The sequence below is a fragment of the Cyanistes caeruleus genome, chromosome 10 (assembly GCF_971803275.1).
Source record: "Cyanistes caeruleus chromosome 10, bCyaCae1.hap1.1, whole genome shotgun sequence".
NCBI classification, from domain to species: domain Eukaryota; kingdom Metazoa; phylum Chordata; class Aves; order Passeriformes; family Paridae; genus Cyanistes; species Cyanistes caeruleus.
Window position 1 is genome coordinate 13,155,915 of NC_141710.1, and position 27,890 is coordinate 13,183,804.

At 37.5% G+C, this 27,890-nt stretch overlaps 2 protein-coding genes across 12 annotated transcripts in view; both read left to right on the top strand.

Moving 5' to 3' along the window:
* Positions 1 to 21,375, top strand: part of ATP13A3 (ATPase 13A3) — a 56,842-nt gene extending 35,467 nt beyond the window's left edge. For 6 of the 10 annotated variants that reach the window (XM_086843604.1, XM_086843609.1, XM_086843605.1 and 3 more), the window contains 20 exons: positions 584 to 645; positions 1,233 to 1,383; positions 1,473 to 1,589; positions 2,579 to 2,596; positions 2,692 to 2,845; positions 2,931 to 3,051; positions 4,222 to 4,346; positions 5,213 to 5,391; positions 5,844 to 5,966; positions 6,050 to 6,129; positions 6,824 to 6,866; positions 6,964 to 7,073; positions 7,911 to 8,007; positions 8,900 to 8,972; positions 9,778 to 9,955; positions 10,628 to 10,815; positions 11,237 to 11,325; positions 11,523 to 11,603; positions 15,273 to 15,362; positions 16,829 to 21,375. In XM_086843604.1, coding sequence (XP_086699730.1) covers positions 584 to 645; positions 1,233 to 1,383; positions 1,473 to 1,589; positions 2,579 to 2,596; positions 2,692 to 2,845; positions 2,931 to 3,051; positions 4,222 to 4,346; positions 5,213 to 5,391; positions 5,844 to 5,966; positions 6,050 to 6,129; positions 6,824 to 6,866; positions 6,964 to 7,073; positions 7,911 to 8,007; positions 8,900 to 8,972; positions 9,778 to 9,955; positions 10,628 to 10,815; positions 11,237 to 11,325; positions 11,523 to 11,603; positions 15,273 to 15,362; positions 16,829 to 17,026 — 2,277 coding nt within the window. In that variant the 3' untranslated portion in view covers positions 17,027 to 21,375. The remainder of the gene's footprint in view (positions 1 to 583; positions 646 to 1,232; positions 1,384 to 1,472; positions 1,590 to 2,578; positions 2,597 to 2,691; positions 2,846 to 2,930; positions 3,052 to 4,221; positions 4,347 to 5,212; positions 5,392 to 5,843; positions 5,967 to 6,049; positions 6,130 to 6,823; positions 6,867 to 6,963; positions 7,074 to 7,910; positions 8,008 to 8,899; positions 8,973 to 9,777; positions 9,956 to 10,627; positions 10,816 to 11,236; positions 11,326 to 11,522; positions 11,604 to 15,272; positions 15,363 to 16,828) is intronic. The other 4 variants (XM_086843610.1, XM_086843612.1, XM_086843611.1 and 1 more) reach the window with 1 other exon arrangement.
* Positions 21,376 to 22,569: 1,194 nt separating this feature from the next.
* Positions 22,570 to 27,890, top strand: GP5 (glycoprotein V platelet). 2 transcript variants are annotated; one of them, XM_023933077.2, is made up of 3 exons: positions 22,570 to 22,644; positions 22,764 to 22,860; positions 25,172 to 27,890. In XM_023933077.2, exons 2-3 carry the CDS (start codon positions 22,824 to 22,826, stop codon positions 27,124 to 27,126), a joined length of 1,992 nt encoding a protein of 663 aa, XP_023788845.2. In that variant the 5' UTR covers positions 22,570 to 22,644; positions 22,764 to 22,823; the 3' UTR covers positions 27,127 to 27,890. The 2 variants fall into 2 exon arrangements, with proteins under 2 accessions (XP_023788845.2, XP_023788846.2); XM_023933078.2 differs by lacking the exon at positions 22,764 to 22,860 and having other exon boundaries at positions 22,580 to 22,644.

The window sequence follows — 27,890 nt, forward strand, 5'->3', positions numbered from 1 at the left end:
GGGGCATTGTCTTAGAAAAGGGAGTTTGTATAGATGAAAAGGGAAAACTCATTATCTTTCATGTAAGTTAGATAATTTGTAATCTGTTATCTTCCAGGTATTCAGTGTTTATCATCTGTTAACTCTCTTGATTTAATCTTCTCTAAAACGTTGTTGTAATTAGCTGCTTTCTTATCTCAAGACTCTCAAGTCCCAACTTAGTACTGGCACCTCAGAAATGTGAGAGTTGAGGGTTACTAAGAACTTTATTTAGTACAGACATTGTCCCCTGTCCCTGAATATTCAGTTGATGAGCTATCATCTTTGGATTTTAAGGGTCTGTTTCATTTGTTCTGTCTCCAGAGAGCAGCATGACTGCTTTGAGTGTTTTTTGAAAGTTATTTAATAGATTTGTAACTTAATTAGTAGAAAAAAGTAAGGGAGATACTGTATTTTCTGTCCCAAAGTCTTGTATGTGAAAACAAAAGAAAATATGTCATTCAAGTGTAATTTGCTTAAATAGCTGTTTATTTTTGCTTTGCTAGAAGATAATTTGTTTTTGAAGACTTTCTCTTCATGCCATGCCCCTTGGTGTCTTTTGCAGACTGGCACACTTACTGAGGATGGCTTGGATCTTTGGGGAATTCAGCGGGTGGAAAATGCTTGGTAAGGATGAGCTCAGAGCTGATAGCAAATGTGACACTCAGTTGTACTGTAACAGCTTCAGCAGAATAGAACAGAAAATTCAGTGTGAGCTCAGATATGTTTATTATTGCTGTAATGCACTGTAGGAATGCCACTTTAACTGTGGCTTAGGTGTAGTGGAAGTTAAAACTCCACGGTGAAGACGTGGTAGGATTTCATTTATAAGAGTGAGACCTCATCAGGGTCATACTGCAAAGCTGTTGCAGATATTGCTGCATGTTTCTTTAATCCTCTCCCCCTAAGCAATGACTTTTCGGGCTGCAGAAATGAATTAGCTTAATTAGTTAAATACTAAGTGATAAGAAGGCTTTATATGAGAGATCAAATTGGACAGGGAAGGAATGACTACTGAGTGTTTGAAGGAGGAAAAGTTGTGATAGTTTCTGAAAATTCCAGCCCAGAGTCTTAATTTGTTTTCTGTGATGTGTGAAAATACAAGTGAAGGGACTTGTGCAGTCAATTTTCTTCCGTTAATCTAAACAAACCTTTTGAAGTGGCTCATAATAAATAATTATAGTGCTAAGTATATTATTACTTCATTGTTTCAGTTTCCTTTTGCCGGAAGAGAGGGCTTGCAGTGAGAGCTTGCTGAAGTCAGAGTTTGTTGCTTGCATGGCAACTTGTCATTCCCTTACAAAAATTGAAGGGGTGCTCTCTGGGGATCCACTTGATTTAAAGATGTTTGAAGCAATAGGATGGGTAAGTACCTTTTTTTTCCCTGAACACTGCATTATGAGCAATTCAAACTTAATGTACATTAATTAGCTGATTTTTTTTTTAAAATACAGATTTTAGAAGAAGCAACTGAAGAGGAGACAGCCCTTCATAATCGAATCATGCCAACAGTGGTTCGACCTTCAAAACAACTTTCCCCAGAATCCAAGCAATCAACAGATCAAGAAATGGTATAAAAACTCAAAACAATTGATGTGAGCTAAAGAAACACATTTTACTGTATGCTGAAGTTCTGGCTGATAAAATTGAAATGGGATCAGAACTGTGAGGGTTTTGATGGTAAACACAACAAACATGTTTAAATCATTGTTGAATGTAGCAGTTCAGTATATGCCACTTTCAAGGTGAGCAAACTGAGTGTCAGCATTATTACTGCTTATAAAGTACAGTAATGCTTTTTTGAGCTTATGCCTTTTAATATTGGTGTTGTTACCAAATTCTTACTGTTTTAGTGGTGCTTAGGTGTGCTCACCTTGCAGTTTCAGTTAAAACAATCATTTGTTAATGTCACTGTGTCATGTGAGTTCTTGCTACTCTCGTACCTTAGAGATAGTGCTGAGTAAGAAAACAGAAAAAATGTACTTAGCCGATTTAAAAGTTTCTTTTAGCTGTATTTTGAAGTATTTTTAAATATTTCACAGAAGGAAATTTTAAGTATGTGAATGGATATCCAGATTATCACAGAGTGGGGTAGTGGGAGAGTATTACAATGAGTCGTATTTTGTAGTAGATAGAAATATCTTCCTTTTGTTCAGAGCTCAGTGTATGTGCACAGCAATTGTTACTGTGCAGTAGTTGGCATCTAAACATTCTTGAAAATTACTAAATTATTTTTTGGGGAGGATATACTTAATAATTGTGGCCTCATTCTGAAACAACATAGTACTTTAGTCGTTTACAAAGGCTAAACAGACAGTTTGGACTGTGAAAGATCTTGGAAATTCTATTCAAGAAATCAAGCTCTACAGTTCTACTGTGTAAAGGATACTAAATGGATGTGGTATATTTATATTCAGCTTTCATGAAATCCATTGAAAATACAATATGATACCAAGAATGCTGAGCAGATTCATTTACTGATTAGTGTTGAAATAGTTTGTAGCTGAAGAAACACTTAAAATTGGTATTTAGAGTGACGGTTTTTTTTTTTGGTTTTCAGGAACTGTTTGAGCTGTCGGTAAGTATGCTTTTTCATTCGGCATATACCCATTTTTCTTAAGCTGTATGTGGATGTAACCCTTTTCTTCCTTCCTTCCTTCCTGTGTGACACAGACTGGGTATGAAATTGGAATCGTGCGCCAGTTTCCATTTTCCTCAGTGTTGCAGCGCATGTGTGTAATAGCCAGGGTTCTAGGGGAAAAGAGAATGGATGCTTACATGAAAGGTGCCCCAGAGGTGATTGCCAGCTTGTGTAAGCAGGAAACAGGTAAAGGAGCAAATTATTTTTATTTCTTCTATAGCTCAGCTGAAATAGAAATATTTTAATAACTCAGAACTTGATCTTTTTAAAGTTCCTGTTGACTTTGAGCGTGTCCTGGAAGAATACACTAAGCAGGGCTTCCGAGTTATTGCTCTTGCTCACAGAAAACTGGAGTCCAAGCTTACATGGCACAAAGTCCAGACTATTAGTAGGTAAGAGTGACTTCACTTTTTTAATAAGTAACAGACTTTAAAAGCTGCATGCTTTGAATTAATATGTAATGTGTATTTTTGTTTAAATCAATTACTACTCTTCTTCAGCATTTTCTGTCTTGACATACATAGTCCTGTGCATCCTTTAGTTGTGCCCTGGACATACAAGATAAGGAAGTTTTTTTCTGCAATGAAGTGAATTCAGAGGATGAGCTTTAAGCTGTAAATGAACTGGAATATTATTTTCATGATGTCTAATTTACACTATTGTGGCAGAAAACCTTGTTTGATTTCCCTACTTGCACATTACTTACATCATCTGTGTTTATTAAGGATAATGGCAAGTAGTGGAAATCCTCTTATGCATGTTTGATGCAGTTTCTTTGTCTCCTAAAGGCAGCATGTCCTTTTTCTCATTGCCCTGGTTTGGAAGTTAGAAAGGTTTCTTCCCTCAAAGAGTAGTTCCTCTTGTGAATTGTTTTCCAGCAGAGCCTAGTTTTGTGGATAATGTCATCGTTTCCACAGTGCTTGAATGTGTAGCACAGCTGTGAAAATGCCAGCTTTGAGTGTGTTCTTTTGTATTAGACCTGTGTACAAGGTGAACATTTGGCAAAGCAGAGAAGTGAGTTTTCTGGTTTCAGGTGTGAAAATCTACAATAGCAGTAGAATACCCAAGACCTGTAAATACATTGACTTTTTTATGTAAACCAAAGTGAATTCATTTCTCTGCCTAATTAGCTACTGCCTATTAATCTTACATGGCTTTGGAACAATGTGCTAGCTTTTATGTTAACGTTCAGCTAATTTGGAAAATAGAAATGTGCACTCTAGACATACCTTAATATTTGGCCTGCGAATGCAGTTTGTTTCAGAGCATGTTTTCTAGCTATAACCTATTTGAGACCGTAATTTCCTTTAGAAAGCATTCTCATGGAAGAAACTGAAAATTGTACTTGAGAGAAAACAACATTTTCTCACACTGGTTTTCAATTAAAACAAGGGAAATAAATATAAATTATTGTGATGATATCCTTCACATCACTTTTTATAGAGCAGATTACTTCATGGTTAAAAATACGCATTCATCTTTGATAAACAGAAAATCAGGCTTTTTAAAGCTACATCTAATAATTGTAATTCTTATGATCTTTCTTGTCTCTTTTTCATCAGAGATGCTATTGAAAGCAACATGGATTTTATGGGGTTAATTATAATGCAAAACAAGTTAAAGCAAGAAACCCCTGCTGTACTTGAAGATTTGCATAAAGCCAACATTCGCACTGTCATGGTTACAGGTTAGCATGTAAACATTCATACTCAAAGATCCATCTCTTTTTGGTCTTGTTTTAATTATGTGTATGAAGTCAAATTTTAGTGTCAGTGGGTTTACACTGTGTTTATAGCAACAGGGGAGTTTAGAAACTTACGAAAATATTCAGACACCAATTTTTTTCTTTTTGGGTGCAAGTTGCTTTGGTAAGTCGAGAAACCAGAAAAGGCTTTAATTCCCCTTCGTAGTTTCTTCTCCCTACCTCCAAGTATAAGGTACTTGATACTGAATTGGAGGATGAAAAGCCTTAGAAGTCTTACAAATCGGGCCAAGTGGAAGTCCTAGTCTAATTTTATGACTGAACTTGCTTGGACTGGATGTCCTGAGGGTCCCTACCATTTTGATTTATACTATGCAAAGTCACTTTGTATTGGATTTTTTCTGGGAGAATGACTTAGGTCCTTGTAAGCATGCTAGGTGTCTGTGCTCAGTGTTTTTTCATACATTATGTGTTTGCTTTTTAAATCACAGGTGTGGTGATTTTGGAATGTTCTTCTAGGTTAACAGTACAGCTCTATGTTTGCATGTGCTGTGACTGTGTAAAAAGCAGTGTTTTAAATGGCTACCTGTTTTCTGCCTGATTTTCCATATACACTAAGATTTGGTCAATAAGAGATCTTTCTAGCTCCAAGCAGCATACAATTTCCAGGGGAGGGGGTTTCCCAGTAGGCTTTGAATGTTGTTTGTGAGCTTGGTTTGCTCTGATGTTGGCATTGGTATGTGGGGCAGTCCTCTATACAGGTTTTGTTAGCTTTTCTCTTACAGAGAATATCAGTGTACGATCTTGATTCTTTTCTGACTGAAACCCTTTTAAATACAATTGTTTAACAGGGGATAACATGTTAACTGCTATCTCTGTGGCCAGAGACTGTGGAATGATTCTACCTCAGGATAAGGTCATTATTGCTGAAGCACTACCTCCAAAGGATGGGCAGGCTGCCAGAATCAACTGGCATTATGCAGATACCCTCGCAAAATGCACTAGTTCATCACCAGCCATAAACTCAGAGGTAATACAACTGTATTATGCTCTTAGAGTGTAAGCAGTTAGTTCTACTGTTCTTTTTAAGTTATTCCATTAAATAGTAAATCTGTCATTAAATGTCAGTTCAGAATTGATGTACTGGTTATCTTTCAGATCTTCAAATACCAAAGACTACTAAAGCAGCTGGGGGAGGTAGTTTTTCAACTGTGATATGACATTTGACATTTCACTTGACAGGGTTTTTTTCCAAACATTTCAGTCTGTTAAAACTTCTCTAGCTGCTTGTAGTTGAGACCTTATACTACATTTTCTTAGTAATATGTGTTTTTATTGTATGAGGTTTTTCTTTTCAAGTGACATTCTTGTAAACCTAGTTTTGTGTGGGATCTCTAGGAATACCCCTCTGAGTATTAGTTTGAAATGACAAGGTATCTGTGTAAATACATTACAGCTGGAGTATTAAACTACTTTTGATAGGATATTCCAGTTAAATTGGTCCATGAAAGCCTTGAGGATCTCCAGATGACAAAATACCATTTTGCAATGAATGGGAAGTCATTTGCAGTGATTTTGGAGCATTTTCAGGACCTGGTACCCAAGGTGAGCATTTTACTTGAGCATGGGGACTTTCAATGCTGAACAGACTTTGCCTTATGAGCATTAAGAACTCTTCTGTCTTGCAGCTCGTGCTACACGGCACCGTGTTTGCTCGCATGGCACCTGATCAGAAAACTCAGTTGGTGGAAGCTTTACAAAATGTAGAGTAAGTATTTGCTTAAGCATGGAAAGCAAGAGGGTTGAATATATATATATATATGTTTGCTGTGGTAGGAGACAAAAATTATGCATGCTGCTAGCTGTTTTGCCTAAAGAAAAATGCTGGGCTGATAGAACTCCATGTGCTGATAGATCAGCCTATTAGCTGATCTAATGGAATGAGAGTAGTACCATCTGCTGGCTAGTTGGGAAAGTTTCAGACTTTTCATGAAGTTTTAAATGTGGAATATATGCATAAACTGACTAACATATTTTATAAATCCAGTTGCTTGGTTTATGAAACAGACCCATCAAATGTCTTCTGTGTATTCCAAAAGTACTATCAGGGTGACTTCTGTTCACATTGGTCAATATGTGACTGTTGGAGTCAGGCCTTGTAGCTCTACAAAATATGACACAGGTGTCATTGCCTAGAGCAAAGATTCTTTATACCACCTTGAGATAATAGAGAGCTAATAAAACATTATTGGTTTGATTGACCTCTCATTGTCATGTTACTTTTCTGTCTTACTTCCTTATATGTATATCAGCAACTGTAATTGATTTCAGCATTAATGATCACCTATTGTTATGCAAACCCTGAATAACTCTAAGTAATATAGAAGTAATTAATGAAATAAGCTAAATTGACCATGGTTGGAAAATGGTCCAGAATGCTTATGTCTGTTTGGTTTTTGTAGTTACTATGTGGGCATGTGTGGAGATGGAGCAAATGACTGTGGGGTAAGTATATTTTTATTTTCCATACAGAACCATTCAGTTAAATTGTACAGCTGAAGGCAAGTTCTAAAATGGTCTCTATTTCAATGTTACCTGGCAGGCACTAAAGAGGGCACACGGTGGTATATCTCTGTCTGAACTTGAGGCTTCTGTGGCATCACCATTCACTTCCAGGACACCCAGTATTTCCTGTGTGCCAAAACTGATCAGGTAATGCCACTGACTGTGGACTTCAATGTGCCTGTGTAACTCATTTTGCATGCTCTATTTTAGTTTATATTTGATGCTGTAGGAAACCAGTGTGAATTACAGAACAATCCATACATTTTTGTGGTTCTGTTTCTTTACTGAATGTACTCTGAGCAAAACCTTGCCATAGCAATGATTATTTTGTTGTAAAATCCTTTGTCCATGTAAAGTTAATTTTTCAAAGCATGACCAAATTTCTGCAAGAGTCTTTTATATTGTCTTAGTGAATTTGCTAGTTTCTGTAAAGGCTGTGTGTAATTGCAAGCAATAAAAATCTTCAGATAATTGCTCAGCATCACACAAAGTAGAAGACAAATTTTCTAAATAGGGTTTGATCAATTTTTTGACTCTAAAATTGGAATTTAAGTAATGATTTTGGATAAAGGTCAGCCAAAGGAGAACCTAGGGGTCTGTGGGGGGCTAATGAAGTAAAGCATTATCAGAAACATTTCTGAAGTCAGCAGCTCTGTGGCTGACTGAATGTTTGCTCAATCCATGCAGTACACTAATGTTCCACAGATGCTTGTGTAAAAATCTTACATTTTAAAGCCTCTATTGAAAGACCATATGAAGTCCAAAGAGGAGTGAAGTTAGGTGGTGGCTGAATTCAAGACATGCCCACCACTTTGATGTTGGGGGAAGTGTACCATTCTGACTCCTGTTTCTCTCCATGTCTGTAGCTTAACGTCCCTCAAAGAATTTGCTTGTGTGTTTAATTGCAGCTAATGTTTTGGTAGGCAGAATTTAACTGCTTGCACAGAAAGCTTTGTAGTTACATGATTGCATCTGTTTTGACAGGGAAGGCCGTGCTGCTTTAATAACTTCCTTCTGTGTGTTTAAATTCATGGCATTATACAGCATCATCCAGTACATCACTGTTACCTTGCTGTATTCTGTAAGTATTCTATAAATACCTATGCAGTGTCAGCATAATTCAGAGATTTGAAAGTTGATAGATATTTAATACAAATTATTTATTGCAAGTCCCTTTGGGTACAACACGTGCATTCAAAAATACATTTAGACTAAAAGTATTGTTAGAATTTTGGGGTGTTTTTTCACATTAAATATACAAAATATATGGTAGTATCAGTTTAGAAAAGGCAATAACCAATGGCTGTGAAAAGAAGGTCTCTACATTGGGAAGACTAAATAAGCATAAATAGCAAACGAAGCAAAAATACAGGTTTAAATTACTTAAAAACATTCAGCATTTTGAAATAGCCCAACTTCTTTTAAAGGGGAATGAATTCCTTTTATGTTAGAATTGAAAGAACCTGGAAGTATTGTTTGGGGGGGGTGGGAAGCAAAGTGGAATATTTCCTGTTTGTATGATTGGTTACACAATAGTGGCATGTGATAGAAATCCTGTATTTTAATTTGTATTCTGAGCAAGTTAAAGGTGCAGAGTATTAGAGGACCTTTGAGGTGGAAATTTTGATAGCTGTATGAGTGCATAGTAAGGCTATGGTGTTTAAAGAACTGTAGACCTATGATATTACTGCATTGGTATGTAAGATTCAATAATATAATTTTGATTACAAACAAATTCCAATTCCAAATAGCTTGTCCATCTTGGAAAGGAAAGGATTTCATACTGTGATACTTCAGGAATTGTTCTGTGAATTACAGAGTATTCAGTAGTCCTGCAGGTAAAGGAGGCCATGTTGACATTACACTGTTGTTTATAGAGTGAAATTCAAAGAATTAATGATGTAAGAGTGTCAGTATAAATTTTTTTGTGGTGTGAAGAAAATACCAATGTTTCATTTGTGGTTTTGCTCCAGATCCTGAGCAATTTGGGAGATTTCCAGTTTCTCTTCATTGATTTGGCAATCATTTTGGTGGTTGTCTTCACTAGTAAGTACTATACTGAATTACACCAATGTGGCTTCTGTGAACCACTTTTCACTTGGTCAGATTTTCTTTAATATCTAATTACATGTGTTTTTGAGAAAACACTGTGACATACAGTGAAGATGTTATAACTATTACATCTGTGCATAAGAAACCCAAACTACCACTGTGTACTGAATTGGATTCACCTGAAATTTATGAAATGTCCTCATACAAGAAGTATGTTGTGGGCACAGTCTTGGGGAACTAAGTCTTCACAGCACTGGAAGCTGGTTTTGGAATCAAAACAGGAGTTATTGCAATATCCTCTTGCTCAAATGTTTTGATTCCTCACATTCTTACTTTGAACAGAAGTCCACAAAAAGTTACACTCCAAGGATTGCCTAGTGAAATGTTCAATTCCACATAGTAGCCTAGCATTCAATTCACTGGCTATCAATAGAATTCAATTTTCAAATTTAATAAAAATGTCTTAATTGAAGCAATGACAGTCCAAAAGTGAGGAGGCAGGCTGTAAGTCCTTGTACCAAAGGGAATTTGGCCAGACACTACTAATTCCTTAAGTCTCATGGCTGCTGCTGTCTGTCCCCTGCTATGCTCTGCTGCTGGGGAACCAGCCTGTAGAAGGCACTGTGGCATTGTTCTTGGGCTCTGTGGTCTTTCCAAGGTGGTTTCACATTTGCAGTTCTGGACTAAATTTTAAGGTGATGTCATGAGCAAGCCGTTCTAATCCCACAGAATGTGAACAGGATAACTCTTGAAAACCATAATGATGCAATGTATAATTTGTTTTTTGTTCCCTTTGCAGTGAGTCTCAACCCGGCTTGGACAGAGCTTGTTGCACGAAGGCCTCCATCAGGTCTTATCTCAGGTCCACTTCTGTGTTCCGTGTTGTCTCAGATCATCATCTGCCTTGCTTTCCAAACCTTGGGGTTCTTTTGGGTCAAACAGCAGTCCTGGTATGAGCCTTGGACAGAAGACTCTGAGTAAGTGTTTCAGTGTCTCTGTGCAAGATACAGTAGTGATTAGAAGCTATAGGCAATAATTGCTCTCTTCTTTCTTGACCGCCCCCCTTTGGGGACTTTGAAAATAAAGTTCTGTATGGCAGCTTGTTAGTCTGTTGATTTCTGTGAAAAGCATACTAATATATGGGAGCTACCCAGTGGTTGAAAGGTAATATTGGGTCAGAGTCAGATGGCTTGGTCTAATGACTCTTCAACTTTGGGACAGTTGAGGTAGAAATTTGAAATTTATGGTTAATACCTATTTTATGTCTTTCATATTATAAAACTTTGCTTTCCTGTTAAGAGTTACAGTAAATCAAATTCATGTTTTTGAATAGAAAGAGGTATTTTAATTTTATTTTTTAGATTGCAGCATCCTTACCTATATCTGAAGTCTGTCTGCAATGGTAGTCTTTAAACAGTTTATGTAGAAAATTTACAAACTGGCAGCATAGAAGAACTCTAATCTCTGAATTCACAAAAATTGCTACCTCTCTGCCACAGTTTTGAGTTATTTCTTACTACCTGTAATATGTTCTCAAGTTTAAGCTTTTTTACTACTGTAGCAATTTGTTCTGTCATTACTTTTGTAAATAAGTGGGCCCTATTTACCTCTTCTCCATAACTCAGTGTTAAATGTTTTTTGTGTTGTAGTGCATGTAATGTGCTGGACGCCAAGAACACCAGCTCTGCACAACATGGGAATGAGACTATTCATGATGAGCATTACATTAAAAATTATGAAAATACAACTTTGTTTTTTATATCCAGCTTCCAGTACCTCATAGTGGCAATTGTATTTTCTAAAGGAAAGCCCTTTAGACAACCATGCTACAAAAATTGTAAGTCCTTTCTTAGTATATACAGTTCCAAATAAAACTCCCAAGTGACTACACTTGTTGGCAATTGTGTTGTGACACTTCAGAAGTAATAGTGTTGCTAGATCATAGTGCAGTTATCCTTTCATAATGACAGGTAGAAATAAGGAAATACTAAACTGTATGGAGAAATTTGTGTTAATAGCTGTAAAAGTATATGTGTACATATATTTCAACTCTACAAGTGAGCCAGTGAGAAGGAATCAGACATTCTCTCTTTATGGCTGTCAGCACAACTAGTGTTGCCCAAATTTGCCTTGAAGGGGTTTAGATGGAGAAGAGAGGTTGTTTCCAGGCAGTGATGAACTCATGATACATGTTAAAACTGTCTAATACTCCTGACTGTGAGATAGTCTAATTAAAATATTTTTTTCTTTTTTTACAGTTCCGTTTGTTTTATCTGTTATAGTTCTTTATGTCTTCATATTTTTCATCATGTTGCATCCTGTTGAACCTATTGATGCATTTCTTGAGGTGAGAGTCAGCAGATCTGTAGGTGTGTCAGCTTCTTCAGGGAACTGTTGGGCTGCCTATGGGGCAAGCATGACCCCTGCAGAGCTTTAGCTTCACATCACTGGGTGGGGAAGGGAGAATTTATAATGCTGAGTCTGTTTGGAATGTGTGTTTACTTCACAAGTGTGTTTCTAACCTCTGGCAACTTGTTTCCACAGCTCGTGTGTGTGCCACCTGAGTGGCGCCTAAGAATTGTCATCATCGTTATTCTAAATGCAGTTGTATCCGTGCTGACAGAGGTAAGAAATCCACGTGGAAAAAATGCTTCTCTTTTAAGTGTTTCTTTTTTCACAGTGTATGTTTATCTTTTATTTAGAAGTTCACTCTTCACAGCATGCCAGTATGAGTGGCTGCTGTTTTCTTGTTAAGAAATGTGTATTTCTACAAATGTCCTTGTAAGCTAGATATAAGGTGTCAAGACTTTGTGTCTAAAGTGTAATTTTAAAATCTTTTTTATTAAAAAATGGGGGTGGGTAGGAAGTTGAAAGACTTAATAATTAAACTGTTTCATATTAAAATTCTCCACTTTTATTTTCTGTGTTACTTCAGAATAACAACATACTAGAGAATTATCTAATCCTTAGGGGAGCCCCCCTTCCTTGGGTCATACACATAGCTTATTGTTCAGAACAATGCAGGTGTGTGTAACTCGATTGTCTGATATGATCAAAGTCCAGAAATAGAGATGTTGATGCAAATCTGCTTTTTCCATCACTGAGCTTGTCTGAAGACAGTCACTCTGGATGTTGACCTCTGCTGTAATTCCAGAGTTAATGTGTGCAGAAACATGCCTTACCTTTCATCCAGGTGCCTTATTTTTGTTTCCAAGAATCAAAGTTGGATAGAAAGACCTTCCAGAAGTCTGGATTCACAGTCAGTTATTTATTCCTTTGCTTAGTTCTTCTCCCTGTTAACTGACGTGTCATTTCCAACCTGAATATGTTTGGGTTTGGGTTGCAGTCATGAGTCACTTTTTTCCTGCAAGATGAAAAAGCCTTCCAACATTATCTAGTACTTGCACACTACAATTATCTGTTTTTACTGTTTAACATTTTCTACAGCTACTAATCATTATTTCCTTTACAATGTGAGGGATCGCTATCAATGTAGCCAGCATAATACTTGCTTGGATCATATAATTTTGCTCTTCAAAGAGTACTACAGCATTAATATTCTGTCCAATTGACATGTTTTTTTCCTTCATTTGTGACCTGGTAAAAATGACTTCAAAAATTTGTTTTCAGATGCTTGAATCAAAATTACCAAGGTTTTGTGTTTAAAATGCTGTTCCAAATAGAATTTGCAAAATATGCTCTTATGTTGCTGCCTATTGGAACATGTCTTTGTATTTTCACATGGCAGGTGACAACTTGTCTTTTCCAAAACATGTCAGTTCCGATTTTCTTGGCCTCTAGTATTGTTGTTAGCAAGTTTATCCACTATTAAAGCTCCTGTGCCTTTCTTATGTTGTCCTGTATGTACTCTAACTCTTCTTGTGATGATTTTATGCCCTTGAATTATTTTTTTTGTATTAGTGAATGCCTAATAGGTTTTTTTTGCTTCCTTTTATTTGTGAAAAGTCAAATTTTCTGTCTTCACCACTGAAACAAAGCAGCTATTCTGAAGCTTCAGAATCATGGCTTTTTTGGTCTTACAATAAATTTAAAACAAACCTCCTAGACAGGGATATTTTTTCCTATTCAATTTCAATTTTCAGTCCAGTGATAAAGATTACTGAAAGAAATAAATTTGCCATCTGCTTGAAAATTCCTTTGTTCTGCAGGTGATCTTGTAACTCTTATAGAATCTGGTGTTGTCTCTGTCCTGGCTGTGTACGGGCTCCAGTAGAAAGTCTGTACAGTGTGCCAATCCATGTATCAGCACATTTGAGGACAAATGGTTCTCCTCTGGTTTAAATAGGTGTTCATAAAGTTCCACTTCTGGGCCTTGTTGATTGTCACATCAGCCTGAAAACTTGTGAATTTCTACTAAGTGTTACCTAAGCAATATAATTACCTGCAGACTGTTCTTTCTCCTAGTAATTCAAACTTTACCCCACTCTTTTTCCTATGGAGGTTTGAGTTAGCATCTTCCTACACTTCAGTCATTTAACTTTCATTAGCAAAACTGCTGGGTAATTTGGCATGTTTCTTTTAAACAGACTTCCCTATTTATCTTGTTACTGGTACTTTAGTAATAACATAGAAGTACCTACTTCTTGGCACTAATTGTTTGAGCTGTTATGCATTGTCTTAAACCAAGTTTCTTTCACTTTGCAAGTGTAAGTTGAATGCTTTGTTATGACAGATGGGTTGTTTTACTGTACAGCAGGTGTCCCAACAGAACTGTTGTCTAGTGATCCTCAAATCCCAAACCTTGTTTTACAATGCACACTTCACCTCCCAATAACTTCAGCCCACCTCTTGAACTGCATTTGCTCAGTTCCAGCAGTGTTACTCTACACTCCCTAAAGCTTTGTCATGTGGTACCAAATCCTTGGGTCCAGTGTGTTGGGTAGAAATCCCAAGCTATTTCTTTCCTTCACTTCCAGTATAGCTCATTGTCTTTCCTTGTGTGCCTGGCTGGATTTTTCTCCTCCCTACATTTATCACTACAGACTTACTGGGTGCCACAGGTCACATTCTGGGAGAGGCCACTGGTGGCAGCTCCTTCCATCTTTTAACAAAGTACCCTGTATTTCACCTAGAGTTTGTTCTGAGACCTATCCCTCAGGAACTGCCTCTTTGAGTGTCTCATAATTATGAGGTACATGAGGAATTGGATCTTCTTTAGTCACACTTGCCAGTGTGACACTTGTGTCACACTGTGATAATATGTAGTTTTGTCATTGCTTCTACAGCAGGAATAGTTTCTGACTGTGGTTGTTTTCTTTTGTTTACTGAAATGTTCTGAAAAGCTATTGCTCCTTCCATGTGGGTGCCAGACTAGGTTCACAAAGCATGCAGATTCTTTCTACCAGATGAGAGAAAATATTGCACAACAAAGGCAGATCTTAGCAGCTGTTCCTCCTTACCCCTGATGCCTGGTATAGACATGCTTAAACCAGACTGGCTTCAAAAATGAACATTTAACAAGCTGAAGATTTGTTGGCCAGTGCTTTATAAAATAACTAACAAATTCTGGTATATTATAAAATCATAAGCATTATAAAAATCAGTTACAAAAGTCTGACTAATCTGCTCCCCATTTTCCATGGCAGAGATTAGTCAGATGTTAGAAATGGAATCTGTCCAAGGATCAGAGTTGCAGGCTCGAGGCCATGGAAGGTGCAGGTTCACACCTGTGTTGTCAGATTTGCTCAAAGCTCCTGAGTCTGCCCATGCAGCTGTATGAGGATAACCACATGTGCTGAACATACTCGTTAAGTTCTGCCCTCTTTTAAAAACCTGGAATTATACCTACCAAATTCCTTCATTCCTGCTGGTGGCTCAGCTCTGCCACCCCACTGCTGCTTTTCTGAGAATATCACTAGTTTAAAACAGACTGTAAAAAGCATAGCTCCAAAATGAAATGCACTGTAATGTTAAAGATGGTTTATGGGGAAACTGCTCTAAGCACTCATGTCTTCATGTGGTGCTTCACAGGTTTTTAGAGTATTGAAACACATGTGTATTTGTGTTTTTTACCCATATTGATGGATGTAGTTTTGGTCAATGTTGCTGTTGATTTTAGAGTACACATTCATATTCTTAGACTTTGTGTGAGCAATTTAGGAATGAAATTGTTTATCACAAAAGTACAGACAAGTAGCATAAGCTCTCCGTTTTGCTTGCCACTGAATTAGTTATGCCTAACACACTGTTTCAGGTTTTATTTGTAATGTGCACACTAACAACAAATGATCATTAGTTTCTTTAACTCTTCCCACTCACTGTAATGTCTCACAGAATGTCCTCCTTGATATGATCCTTTGGAAGGTTGTGTTCAATCGAGACAAACAAGGAGAATCTCGCCTCACCATACCCCAGCCGCCTCAGGTTGGAGACGAGTATTTTGCTGTCATCGTTTGAGTGCATGTAGATTAATTTGGTTTTGTCTCTTATCTATAAGTGTCTGCTACCTTATCTTTATCTTAAGTCTGCTTAAATTACATTTCTGTAACTGGAATATTAAAAGCAAAGGCTTCTGGATTTGTATTTTTTCTGTATTAACGCTTACAGAGTTTAGTGTGTGTGCAAGAACTGTGAAACAGACAGAGTATTGCTTTAAGACTTTTCTCGCTTCATCTTTGGTTTCCACATTAGCAAATTTTATTTGTGGTGTCACAAGTTAGCATGCTAGGACTGGGAACATCTTGATTTGCTTAGAAGCAATTAAAATAAATTAATTTGGTTTAGAGTTTTAGGTCATTGCCTGAGAGCAGTAATTTTCAGCATGTACAAATAAAACAAGATGGCAAATGAAAATACACTATTACTACTACAGATGGTTTAGGACAATGAAAGGTTTTTCAGGTGACCGTGAATTTTGGTCTGGTCTGTCCCTCTGCTGTTAATATATGAAGGAAAAATCTATGTGAATCCCATAAAAACCATCTTTACTTTAAGCCTGTTGGCTTATTACTTTTGGCTGATTGTACATTTGTGCTTGCTAGAAATACAGTGGTTTATTTTTCAGCACTAAATTTTATTAAATCTATTCACTTCAGATTTACATTTATCCTTTTGAGGCTGTTGTAGAACAAATTGTTTTGGGTTCACTGGAGAATGGAAACTGTGCTCGAGACTCACATTTGGTTCAGTTCACCAACTGACATTTTAGAGCCTGAAAACTATAGAATATATTATCATTTAAATGTCAGCCCTTCTGACTATAGGTGCTCTCTCAGACATGAGAGGGATTCAGTCTCACAAATGAGGAATGGTTTTTCTCCTCCCCAGCTAATTAAATTACATGCCTTTAAGACTGAGAAAGGAAACACAGGAAGGAAGACTTAAGTTTAATAAATTGTGTCTTATTTTAATAGTTATTAATACCTGCAGCATTTAGATTTCACATACCAGCAAGTTAAATTCTGCTGCTTTTGTCTTTTTTTTGTAACAATTCATGACTTAAAAAGTGTTTTGGGATTTTGGGAATTTGCTTTTTCTAGACCAGGCTTTTATTCTCCAACAGTAAAATAATTACTTGTTCCCTGTTCTGTGATTATCGAAATTATTATAAAATATGCATAAAAACTGTTGTTGATCTTAGATGTCACAATAATGTGAAGTATTTTTTTAATGTTTTTTGAAATTGATTACTACCATAATATAGAAGAGATGACAAAACAGAAGTTTCTGTATACCACAGGTCTAATCCAATGTGATAATGAAATAGTAAATTAAAGACTGAAATAATAGTTTTTCTTCTAGTGATTTACTGTATTGTTACTGACCTTTTATTTTATTTTTATTTTTTTTTGTTATGGTAATCCAATTTTCAAATCTGTTCACTTCTGCAGGAGACTGGGGACCGCTGTGGAGTCTGTTTCCTTTCTTCCCTGTTTGGTTGTAGAGAGAAGACACCAAAAGCCAAGTATATGCACCTAGCTCAGGAACTGCTGGTTGATCCAGAATGGCCACCAAAACCCAGGACAACAACAGAAGCAAAAGTACCATCCCAAGAAAATGGTTCATATCAAATCATCACTGTAACATAGCAGTGGATCTTGGTGGCATGTATCTTTAGTAGTATTCAGAAGAATGTAATTTTAAGGCTTTATTTGAAACTGCAGTGTGCTAAATGTCAAATTCTAATGCAGATTTCCAACTGGTTTGTCTCTCTGAATACAAAATTCAGAGCCAGGCATCTTATGGCTATACATTTTAAAAATGTGAGTTACCTTAGGCAGAACAAAAATGATTGTGTTTCCTTCCACCTTCTTTCAGATTTCATTGTTCCTAAATGAGATGCATTTGAAGGTTTAAACTGCAGGGCAGTTAAAACAGGTTCACATTATTTGCCTGGAGTATCTTAATAATTGTTCTAACCTGCTTATCTGGGCATGTGTTCATGTAAACCCTATGATGTGATGGTTTCATGGCTGTACTAGAGGTGCTTAATAACCTTGTCATGGTTTGGGGGTTTTTTCTGTTTGTTTTTTTTTTGGTTGGTTGGGGTTATTTTGTTTATTTAGTTGGTTTTTATTTGACTGATGAAAAGTTTCGTGCCTCAGAACAGTTCTAAAATTTGTGTGTACCTCTAAGTTTGTCCCTATTAGTAAGGAGTGTTTGCAGGTGTAATGTTTGGGTTCTGAGTTCAATTATTTAGTCTGCCACAGCAGAAGTTGGGAATGCCAAAGAAGCAATATGCTCTGCCCTTAAGAAACAAGCACATTGCTTTCATGTGGATTCTTGACTTCTTTTCTAGCTAACCACAAGGAAGGGCTTAGGTGGCCTCCAGGGGAGGAGCCATTTGGCTACACTGTAAGTTTTTGGAGAAAGAAGGATGGAGAATCTTAACACTTTCTTCTATGGCATGTTTTATTACATTTAGCTATGCATTTCTCCATAGACCTTGCTTTTTCCAGCAGAAGGGTTGGATTATCCCTTTGTGGACCATGTTTTATTTGTAAATCTAAAGATAATTTTCCTCTATGTCTTGAAGTAGTAAGGCCAGATTTACTGCTGCAAGGGATATGGGAGTGGGAGGGAGGTCTATTGTCACATGCCCTCATGTGGGATTTGTGCAGGTTAAGAGCACAGGCATTTCAAAGTGTCTGCCAGTGTCTCAAGTGCTACATGTAGCTGTACGAAACAAAATTAAGAGAAAATTGAGCTTAAGTCTGTCTTGCTGCAGAACTATAAGGCTTATGCACATTCTATTTATCAGAAAAAAGAAAAAAATATAAAAAAAATAAAAGCTTGTGTCGCCACTAATGCTGCTTAAGCACTAGGGATAGCCATACATCATTTTGCCATGTGGCAGTATCAGAACACAAGACCACTAGAAAAATAGGTCTACAAAGAAGTAGAGGCAGACAGCACTTTGACTTGCAAGGCTTAAAACCTTTTTGTTTGTTTCTAAACCACAAATTACTTATCTCCAAACCATTGTCAACTTTGTAAATGTTTGGAAAAGTCTTCCTTGGTGTCTTTTTGGGAAGATGATAAATATTGAGTCTTGATCAGTCTGTTTTTGACCAGGGGCAACTAACTGGTCCAGACACCTCCAAGCTTTGGGAGGGGATCTGGGATCTGAAGAATTCATCATTCTGAAGAGATCCTTTAGAGAAGGAAGTTGGGTCCTTTAGAGTAGTTGTGGAATGAGGGCCCCAAACTCACTGGCTGGCTGGGATTGTTTTGAAGTGTGTATATTCTGATGATGGAATTTGAGGTTTTGATGTTAGGGATTTTTTTTCCTTTCTTTTTTTCCTTTTTTTTTTTTTTTTTTTTTTTCCTGGGTTGTCTTGTTTTGTTTTGTTCTTTTAAATTCCTGTGGAGACAATTCCATTCCAGCCTTGTTTTAATAAGCAGAATTTTTCAGATCAGGCCTAATTCCCTTGTGCTGTTCATAAGGCAGTATGGACAGTGTGCCCTGCTGCTCATAGAATCAGTAAGGTTGGAAAAGACCTTCAAGATCATCAAGTCCAACCATTAACCATGTTAATGTCAATCATGTTGTGGTTTCTGCAGTGTTTGAATATACTGTGCCAACAGGGAATTTAAAAGTGGTGCTAAATGGTTTGGAAGACCTTTTCCTAGAATTTGGTTGTTGAAGTTATTGCTCCTCCTAAATAGTATGCATATGGTGTACTATCTTCCAGTCCAGCTGTCAACTCTTTTCCTGATTTCTGTTGTTGTTGTTGTTTGTTTCTGAGGAGTGGAGCAGGGGGAAAGGGGGAAGTGGTTTTCTTAGCATTCATTCAACAGAGCAATGTAAGGCTTCTTAAGGTCATAAACATTTAACAACATTGGTAGCTTTTAAAGGGTCTGCAAACATTGGATACATTAATTAGTCATGAACCTGAGTCAGTTGGCTAATTTTTGCCAGTGTTGATTTTACAAAAATCTTTGTAGCATGGAATAACTGATGAAGAATAATTCTTAGCTGCGTAAGTAGTATTCAAATCTAAACAAAAATATTTTAGTTGAAAAATATTGTGAAGCTATGCATCTTGGACCTGGGAGCTGTGACTTATCCTTAAACGCATAAGCTTCTGCTTTCCATTTCATTGACCATTTTAGATTTGCTGTTTCATGAGAACTGAAAGAAAATATTTGTCTTTCCCTTTTATATGCTTTTGCTTAATACTTTCCCCAAACTGATAATTTCTCTTGGCTTGTTTGATTTCTGAAGCTAGTTTTTCAGTCTTATTCTAGTTTATTAGACTTACCTAGAAAGTGAGGAGGAAACAGCTTATTAAGGTGGGCTTGACTTTGGAGAACATTTTAGGGAACTCTTACTAAAGCAGAAAATTGCCAAGTGTCTCAACTGAGTAACTAATGGCTCATGAGCGTAGTAAACTTGAATGTTTTGCAAATGGGAGCTTGTTTCCTCCAGGCCTGCGTTCAGGGTTGGTAAATGTTCCTGAGGTTGCATGCTTGAGCTCTGACGCTTAGTCAAGAATAATAAATCAGCTTTTCTGAGAATTCATCTTGTTATTGCAAGTTCAGCCACAAAATAAGCTTTTGCATTTTCTGCAATTATTGGGATTTATGCCTTCCTGCCCAAGAGCTGAATTTGACCACCTATAATTTTTCTCATTTTGAGCAGTTTAGTTTTTCTGGTTTTCAGAAATGCAGCAAACTAGATCTGCACTAGTGTATTCAGTTTCTGTTTTGAAGTAAGATGAAATTCATTTTGTAGTGAAAAAAAATCTCTTTTAGTGTTCATCTTGGAAATCTAAATTCAGGTGAACAGACCAAGTTAGTGAGCTCCACTAGATACTGGGTAGACATTTTCTTCCTGCTGTATATTTTGGCCTTATGTTGAGGAGTTTGATTTATTATTAAATTATTTGTGTATGCAGACTTCAATCTGTACGTATTTTATTTTGATGTATTAGGATTTGTAAATACTACTGATTTTTAAATATTATTTATGCACATACTTAAAGGACTGGTCTATCCAGAAAAGCAATTGCTAAATAATAAATGTTACTTTTTAGAAATAAATTACAAGATCATGAAATTGTATATCCCTCAGGGTTATTTTTAAAGTTTTTTTCTTCCTTTCCCTTCAGATTCAATTAGTAGTAACTCTAGTTTCATGTACTATAGAACTAAATCTACTGTAAAAAGAAAATGCTGCAAATAATGCTTGAATAGAAGCGGCTGAAAAACCCACAGAACTGACTGTCCATATTCATCATAACTTTAAATTGGAAACTCTTACTGTTGCACTTTTTAAAAAGTTGTTGGATTTTTAATTCTATTTATTTTTTTCTTTCTTCATGAAGGTTGTGCTGAACAGTCATCCCAAATTGGGTAAATAATCCTGTACTGTATATGTGTATATGCAGTATAATACTAAGCAGATGTGGAGTCCTTTTTATGCTGCAAATTTTTAATGCTTATGTTGGTCATCACAAAATGAGAGAGCTCAAGTCCTGTAGGATTTCTCCCATGAAATTCTGAATTGTAAACTTAGGGTTTTGTATGTCTAAGGGAAAGCTGTGGGTTTTTGACAATTTTTAGAGTCTTGAATATGTTGATTTTATATACAGTAAAGCTTCAGGTTTTTAAAACTATTTTCAACAAACTGCAGCTTGTTTAATAATTATGTGAACCAGAAACTACTTAGTTTGTCATTAATTTCTCAAGCCTAACACAGATTAAAATGTTCATCCTTACAGCACTCTCTAGAAGCTCTGCTTCCTTTTATTTTTAAATCTGAAATACTACATCTTTGTATTTAAAATATGTATTGCTGCTCTAGAATGGTACCCTGTTGTCAAGAGGCATACATAAATAACTGTACAATAGAATTGTAAATAGACTTGTAAATCATTTTTGTGACTGAAGCTCTTTGAAAATAAAATTAAAAGGAATGGATATTTTAACTCTTCTCATTAGTTTCATGCAATTGTTTTAATTATTCTCTATAGAATTAGATCTAAAGCTTGTTGAAGAACACAGACTTACTCCCTCTGATGTCTTGGATATGTTGTTCAGTGCCTCTGTATTTTTGCAGGTGGGGGTGGGAAGGGTGGCTCTGTGGCAGTGTTCTGCAGGGGGATCACACTGACTGCAGCTTTACCTGGTGGCTTGCGAGAGCCATTCTAAAGCCACACTTTGTACATGTGATAGCAACATGTTTCCACCTTTGGTTACTCAGATGTTCCTTCTGTTTGGACATGTGGGAGGCATGATCTGAGCTGTCACCATTGTCACAGTCATCTTCAGAAAAATCATGTGGAAATGAAGACATCTTTTCTATCCTGTGGCTCACCTTCTATTGAAACAGTCATTGGCAGAGCACATTATTTTAAACTTGAAGACAAGATACTTAACATACCTTTTTACTTAATAACAAAAACTTCATCTTTCAATTTCAAGCTTCTATTTTTGAAACTTAGCTTTTGTCTTTCAGAATCTTATTTGTTTTAGGTTTTGCTGGCCTGCCACTCCAGAAGACTTTGAGGAAAAACAGAAAATAAATGTGTCAACCTTGGAATGCTTAGCCAAAGCATTAAGTAAAAAGCCCTTCATTCCTTACTGAAATTGTTTTGACTCCAATCCCGCAAGAAATTGTAAGTTAGAGCAGCTTTGTGAAGGCATGAGCATTTGCTTTAAAGAGGATGTGTCCACTCCTTCAAAACCTATGTAGCAGACTGGTGACAAATTTGAAATTTATGATCACATCTCACATTGAAATGTAGATTTCTGACTTCACTCAGAGTTGCTTTGGGTTGGCTGAAGCACAGACTCCAATATTACTGCCAAAGAAGCTACAGGTGGGTTTTCTGCTGTTGGGTGTGTGACTTAAAACTTCCTCCTGTTACATGAGTGGCTTCAAGCCTTACTTTTGGAGTTACATGCAACCTGCAGGAGTTGGTTGCTTGAACAGCTGTAGGCAAAAATCTGCTCTGAAGCTTCAGATATTGTTTGGCCTTTGGCCTGTCTCAGTAGCTGGACAAATATGGGTTAAAGTGTTATCTAGAGGATGCGTTTTGCTGTTTTACTTCCCATTTAAAGTGCAGTGTCATGGTGAAGCCTGATTGCCTGCTCTGCTCCTAGTAAGTTCCTTTAAAAAGCAGATAAGTTTCTAAGGTACAGCTCAAAATTCCTTTTTCATGCTTCTATGAGTTTAGGAACTTGCAAGACAGTAAAAGAGGTAAGCACCACTGTAAGCAATACATGTGCTTAGTGTTCTGTAAAACTAAGTTCAAAGCTGATTTGGGAATTCTTATGTAGTAACAATATTAATCTATTGCCTCTGGCATCCTTTTGTAGTCTTGAGAAATATTAAGGGGGCAGCTGAAAGGGAAGAGGCTGTAGACCAGACCTTGGTAAATGACCAGCCAGGCTGGTACCTTTTCTGGAATGCCAGGTATGTTGTGTGAGGGTTTGAGAGAATCTTAATGAATGGAAATGTATAATTATGATCTTTATTGTGGGTATCACTATTCTATACTGTTAAAATATTTAAATGTTTCTTAAAAAAATACTGCTAGCAGCTCTAGACATTTGAGACCCATAGGCTTGTCCAGTTCTTGTGGCAGCACTTACAGCCTTCAGATCTTGCAAAGAATTTCTACCATTTTGCTGTTTGTGAAAACTAGTGCTTTCTAGCATTTCTGAGCATCTAACCTTGTCATCTTATGTACTCTTCTTTTTTGCTATAAGACCAGGAAAATAGCCATCACAAACCTACAGTCTAGTGTTAGTCTGTTTCTGATTTTACAGAGTGGCCTGTAGTCATACCTTCCAAGGCACCTGCATTTGCAGTTTCTAGCAGAGCAAACTGGGGGGTTTTCCCTCCATTTGGTTCTTTAGATCCTTGCTTCTCTTGTCTCACTGAATCCTGTAGTTCTCCTGTGGTTTTGAGTTAAGTTGGGGCAGGTTGAGATGCTTGTCAAGGCTTGAAACAGAAATTTCTTAATGGGTTTCTGGATGGAGGGCTCTGCTTGTAGGATCAGGGGCAGGCTGAGTTACAAATTCGTTGAGGTAAAAGCATCACTGGTTTATGAGAGAGTGTTTTGGGGTGGGGAGGATTACTAGGAGGGTGAGATTCTCTGAAAGATTCTTGTTTGACGTGTGAAAGACCTTTGGAAGAGTGAAATCTCGTGCTATTTTTTGGTGATGAAAATGTCTCATTCAATGACTTATGAACAGCCTTCTGAGATCTTGCTTTGTGGCATGGTGTTGCTGGTCATTGATAGCACTAAATGCCATGCCCTTCCCTTCCTGAGGGAGAGTTAGAGATTTTACTATACTTCAGTACTTTAAAGATAAATTTAAATAATTTTTTTAATTATTTTTTTAAGCACTCTCTTTTGCTCTTTTGGGATTTTTTTAATGCAGGAGCTGGTTTGGACATGCAGCTGTTTTGGGTCTGTCATGGTATGTTCTTGTCAGCAGCTCAGGTGCCTGAGAAACTCTGCTGTCCTTCCTGATTTCTCTTTAAGTGATGGGTGTTGTACCCAACAGTCTGTGGGGCTGTATGGGAGAGCTTCATCCCTGCCCCTGACAAGCTGTCCTCTTCCCCATGTTCCTGGTGCAGAAGACTGACATTGTGTCAGCTCTCCCAGTTCTGTCTGTGGAAATTGTGTATTCCAGCTGTCCCAGCTGCTGCTTATTCTGCTGCTCAGCCAGGTGCTTGACATCAGATTTCTGATACACTTGGACTTGTTGATTTCGTTGAGAAATATTTCCAGACTCTGGGTTTCTGTTTGACTTGCTCTTTTAAATATTGCCATTTATACCTACAATGATTGCTTTCCTGTTTGTTTGGAAATGTATGCAACTTTCTAACTCTGTGGTGTGTTTCATGCAGATGTGCCTTTATTGCTACAATTTCCCATCTATTTTGGTGCACTTCTTTCTTCTCATTTCACTGTACTTTTAAAACCACTGCTGATAGCTGGGTATTGTGTTAAGCTGCTGAAATGAGACTTGGTTATCAGAGGCTCACTACTGTCCTGTGCCACATGGGGTCTTCTGTGTTATTTCAGGCTATGTCAAAAATAGCCTGTTCCTTCTTGTGTGTTCCTGGGCTGTTCCAAGAAGCCATCGCTTGAAAATGCTGAGACAGGATTTAACTGGATGGTGCTGTTTTGCTTTTCACCACTTAAAGTACAGGACAACCTTTTTACCTCCATTGTCTATTTTTGCAGGCTAAACTTTATTTTTAATCCTCAGATAACTTACAATGGAAAAACACAGCGAGTGCAGGACCTTTTGATAATTTTTGAAAATATTTTTGGCATGTAATTTAGTACAATATACTAAACCTTGTCTAGTGGAAGATGTCCCTGTCACTTGGAAATAGATTATCCTTAAGTTCCCTTCCAACCCAAACCCTTCTGTGATTCTGTAATGCTTTTCTGTTCAAATAAATACATGCCTTTTGACTACTTAAGTGCTTCATCGTGATTTTTGTATACTTTTATTATAGTTAACTGGTAAAAATACAAACAAGGAATACTTGACTTTAAGCAAGTTAATTTATCTGTACTTCTCAGTGTAAACTGAGCGCTTGAGAAATATTGTCAGTCAACAATAAAAGGTATTTTGATGTTTGCTTTCAAGGCAAGGGAAATTTTGCACACATTTGCAGGTTTATGATATAATCACACATCTTTGTGAGCTGCTAAGTTACTTATGATCAAATCCTGATTCTCTCTTATCTCTTGTAACAGCTAATGTTTCTGGCACTTCAACAAGGATGTTGGTGTTTCGTTTATCAGTGATGATCAAGCTTTTCTTCCAGTTGGACGCATCTCTTTGTCCTGAGAACTGTGACTGCTCTTCAAAAAATGCAATTTATTGCTCTGGCCCCCACATAAAAGACCTGGAATTGTTAAATCTGCCTTGCAACATGACAGAAATTCACATAACAAATGGTAACATATCGTACTTGCAGGATGTTTTTGCTAGGATGGTGGAACTGCAGCATCTCATCCTGTCTTCAAACAACATCGCTCTGGTTTCACCTATGGCTTTTAAAGGCTTGGGAAGGCTAAAAGTCCTCAAACTGCTAGGTAATAAGCTGGTTGAACTTCCCCCAGAAGTATTTGATGACATGGTGCAGCTTCAACAATTGATCATTGAAAGTAACAGGTTGAAATCTATCGAGGAAAATCTCTTTGACAAACTGGCTAGTTTGCAGGAGCTCTACTTGAACAAAAACCAACTAACAGCACTTCCCAGTGGTGTGATGAAGAAACTCGCCAAACTCAGAGTACTGAACTTGTCAAGAAATTACTTAGCAGCACTGCCTAGAAGTATATTTAGTGCATTAGCCAGGCTTGAGAGGCTGATGCTGTACATTAATAGACTGTCTTCAATAGAGTCTGGTGTGTTTGATAGCCTGAAGGAGCTGCAGGAGCTTTTCCTGCATTCCAATAATATCCATTCCATTGCTCCTGATGCATTTCATTGCCTTGGTAAACTAAGAACCCTGACACTCTCCAGAAACAGGCTTCAGACTTTGCCTTCTGGGCTTTTTTTGCACTTGCATGACCTGTCTAAACTGACCTTGTACAGGAACCCACTGAAGTCTCTTCCAGAAGTATTGTTTGGAGAGATGAGGCATCTTGGTAGCCTATGGCTGTATCAAACAAAGCTCTCAACAATACCAGATTTTGTGTTCAGTAACTTGACAAATTTAGAGCTTCTTGTGCTGAGTTTTAACCCAGAGCTTACAGTTCTTCCCAGGAATGTATTCAGTGGTCTGAATGAACTGCGGGGCCTTTCTCTCCATACAAGTAATATTTCCAGTTTGCCAGAGGGAATCTTTCTTAGCCTTCACAAATTGCAGAACATTTCCCTCTTTGATACAAGGCTTGAGGATCTTCCTAGAAACCTCTTTCATAATCTCAAGCATCTCCAGAAAGTTTACCTGAATAGTACTAACCTGCAGTCTCTTCCTGCAGACTTCTTTACTGCTTTACCTGAGCTGGAAGAAGTTGTCCTTGACAACAACCCTTGGAAATGTGATTGCCAAATTCTTGGCTTCCGAGAATGGCTCCAAAAGAGCACAACAATAGTTAAAAATGTACCATCTCTAATGTGCCACAGCCCAAAGGCAATGCAGAATATTTCTCTTGTGTCTCTAAGCATCAATGACCCAGACTGCCAACCAACCACAGCTATAACCTATCAGACATTCAGTTCAACTTATTCCCAGACTTCGACATCTCCTGTGATGGAGCGCTTCACATCATTTCGGGAGACTGCTGTAACAGTGCTGTCCCACATGGAAATGATCAGCACACCCACGACAATTCCTCCCGCTACACCAGGTTTTACCTACTCCCATGTTGAAAATGTTGGACAACCTGGGTTACATTTCTCAGATATTCCAGTCCAGACTTCTCCCAGCATCATAGCACGAACCAACAGTGTCAGAGGGACAGATTTAACTACACTTGTCTGGTGGGATGAGTTTCCAGCCCCAAGCAGTGCTAAATCCTATTTTAATACCAGGGTTCCTTATTGCCAGCTATTCTTGTGCGTTCACAGTTTGATTTTAACACTCCAGACTGTAGTCATTGTGCTCAGTCTGTATGTGATGGGTAACACCAGGCAACTCTTGCACTCCAGAAATATTCCTGCTCAGCCTGTAGTTCTGATAAGAATATTAAGAAGATAGAGGAGTCCAGCCCAAGAAAGAACTGGCAGTGTTGCTTAAGATCATTTTTGAACATTTGAGCAGTTAATACTCGATTCAGATCTGGATTACAAATCTTCATAGCAAGGACCAAATCTTCATAGCAGGACATATATAAGACCTTGTCTTTACAACATAATGGAAATTAGTTTTATGCACCTTGCAGCATTTGCCAAGGGTGGCTATAGGCACTGTAAATTGCTACAGCACTTGGTGCATGAACCCAGAGGGCAAGATGAAAGTGTCTGGTCACCTCTACATGTGTGCTGTGGGGCTCCTGCCTTGGAGTGCAGCACTGTTGCTGCCAGAGGCTGCTGCCTGCTGAGTGTTCATGGCTCAGATGGAGTGCCATCAGTGTAGGAACTCTTACACAGAACATGTTTCCAACTGTGCTTTAGAGATTGCCCAAAGTACTCCAATACTATTATGCCCTATACTGCCTGCAATCATTTGTCTCCTTACTGAGAAAACAAACTATGTTTTTGGGAGGAGATGCTGGGAAGGACCTTTAAACAATGGAGATGTGTGCAGAATGGTATGGTGCAAGTGTTTTAACTTTTGCATAACATCCTCAGCCCCTTTCCAGGATGTGGCATGAGGAAGGGCTACCAATTAAAGTTAACAAGAGAGGAAGATGAGCTAGGAAATATAATCTTGATGTATTTTATTGTTTGCCTGGAGGTTATCTGTAAACCTTGTAAAGTTCCCACAACTCTGAATTTTAAGTAAACAATTTCATCCTTAAA

Bases quoted from the DNA above. Each gene is read 5' to 3' on its own strand.
- GP5 (XM_023933077.2), top strand. From the start codon at position 22,824: ATGACCAGCCAGGCTGGTACCTTTTCTGGAATGCCAG. The intron at 22,861-25,171 runs GTATGTTGTGTG...CTCTTGTAACAG, and splicing joins TACCTTTTCTGGAATGCCAG to CTAATGTTTCTGGCACTTCA.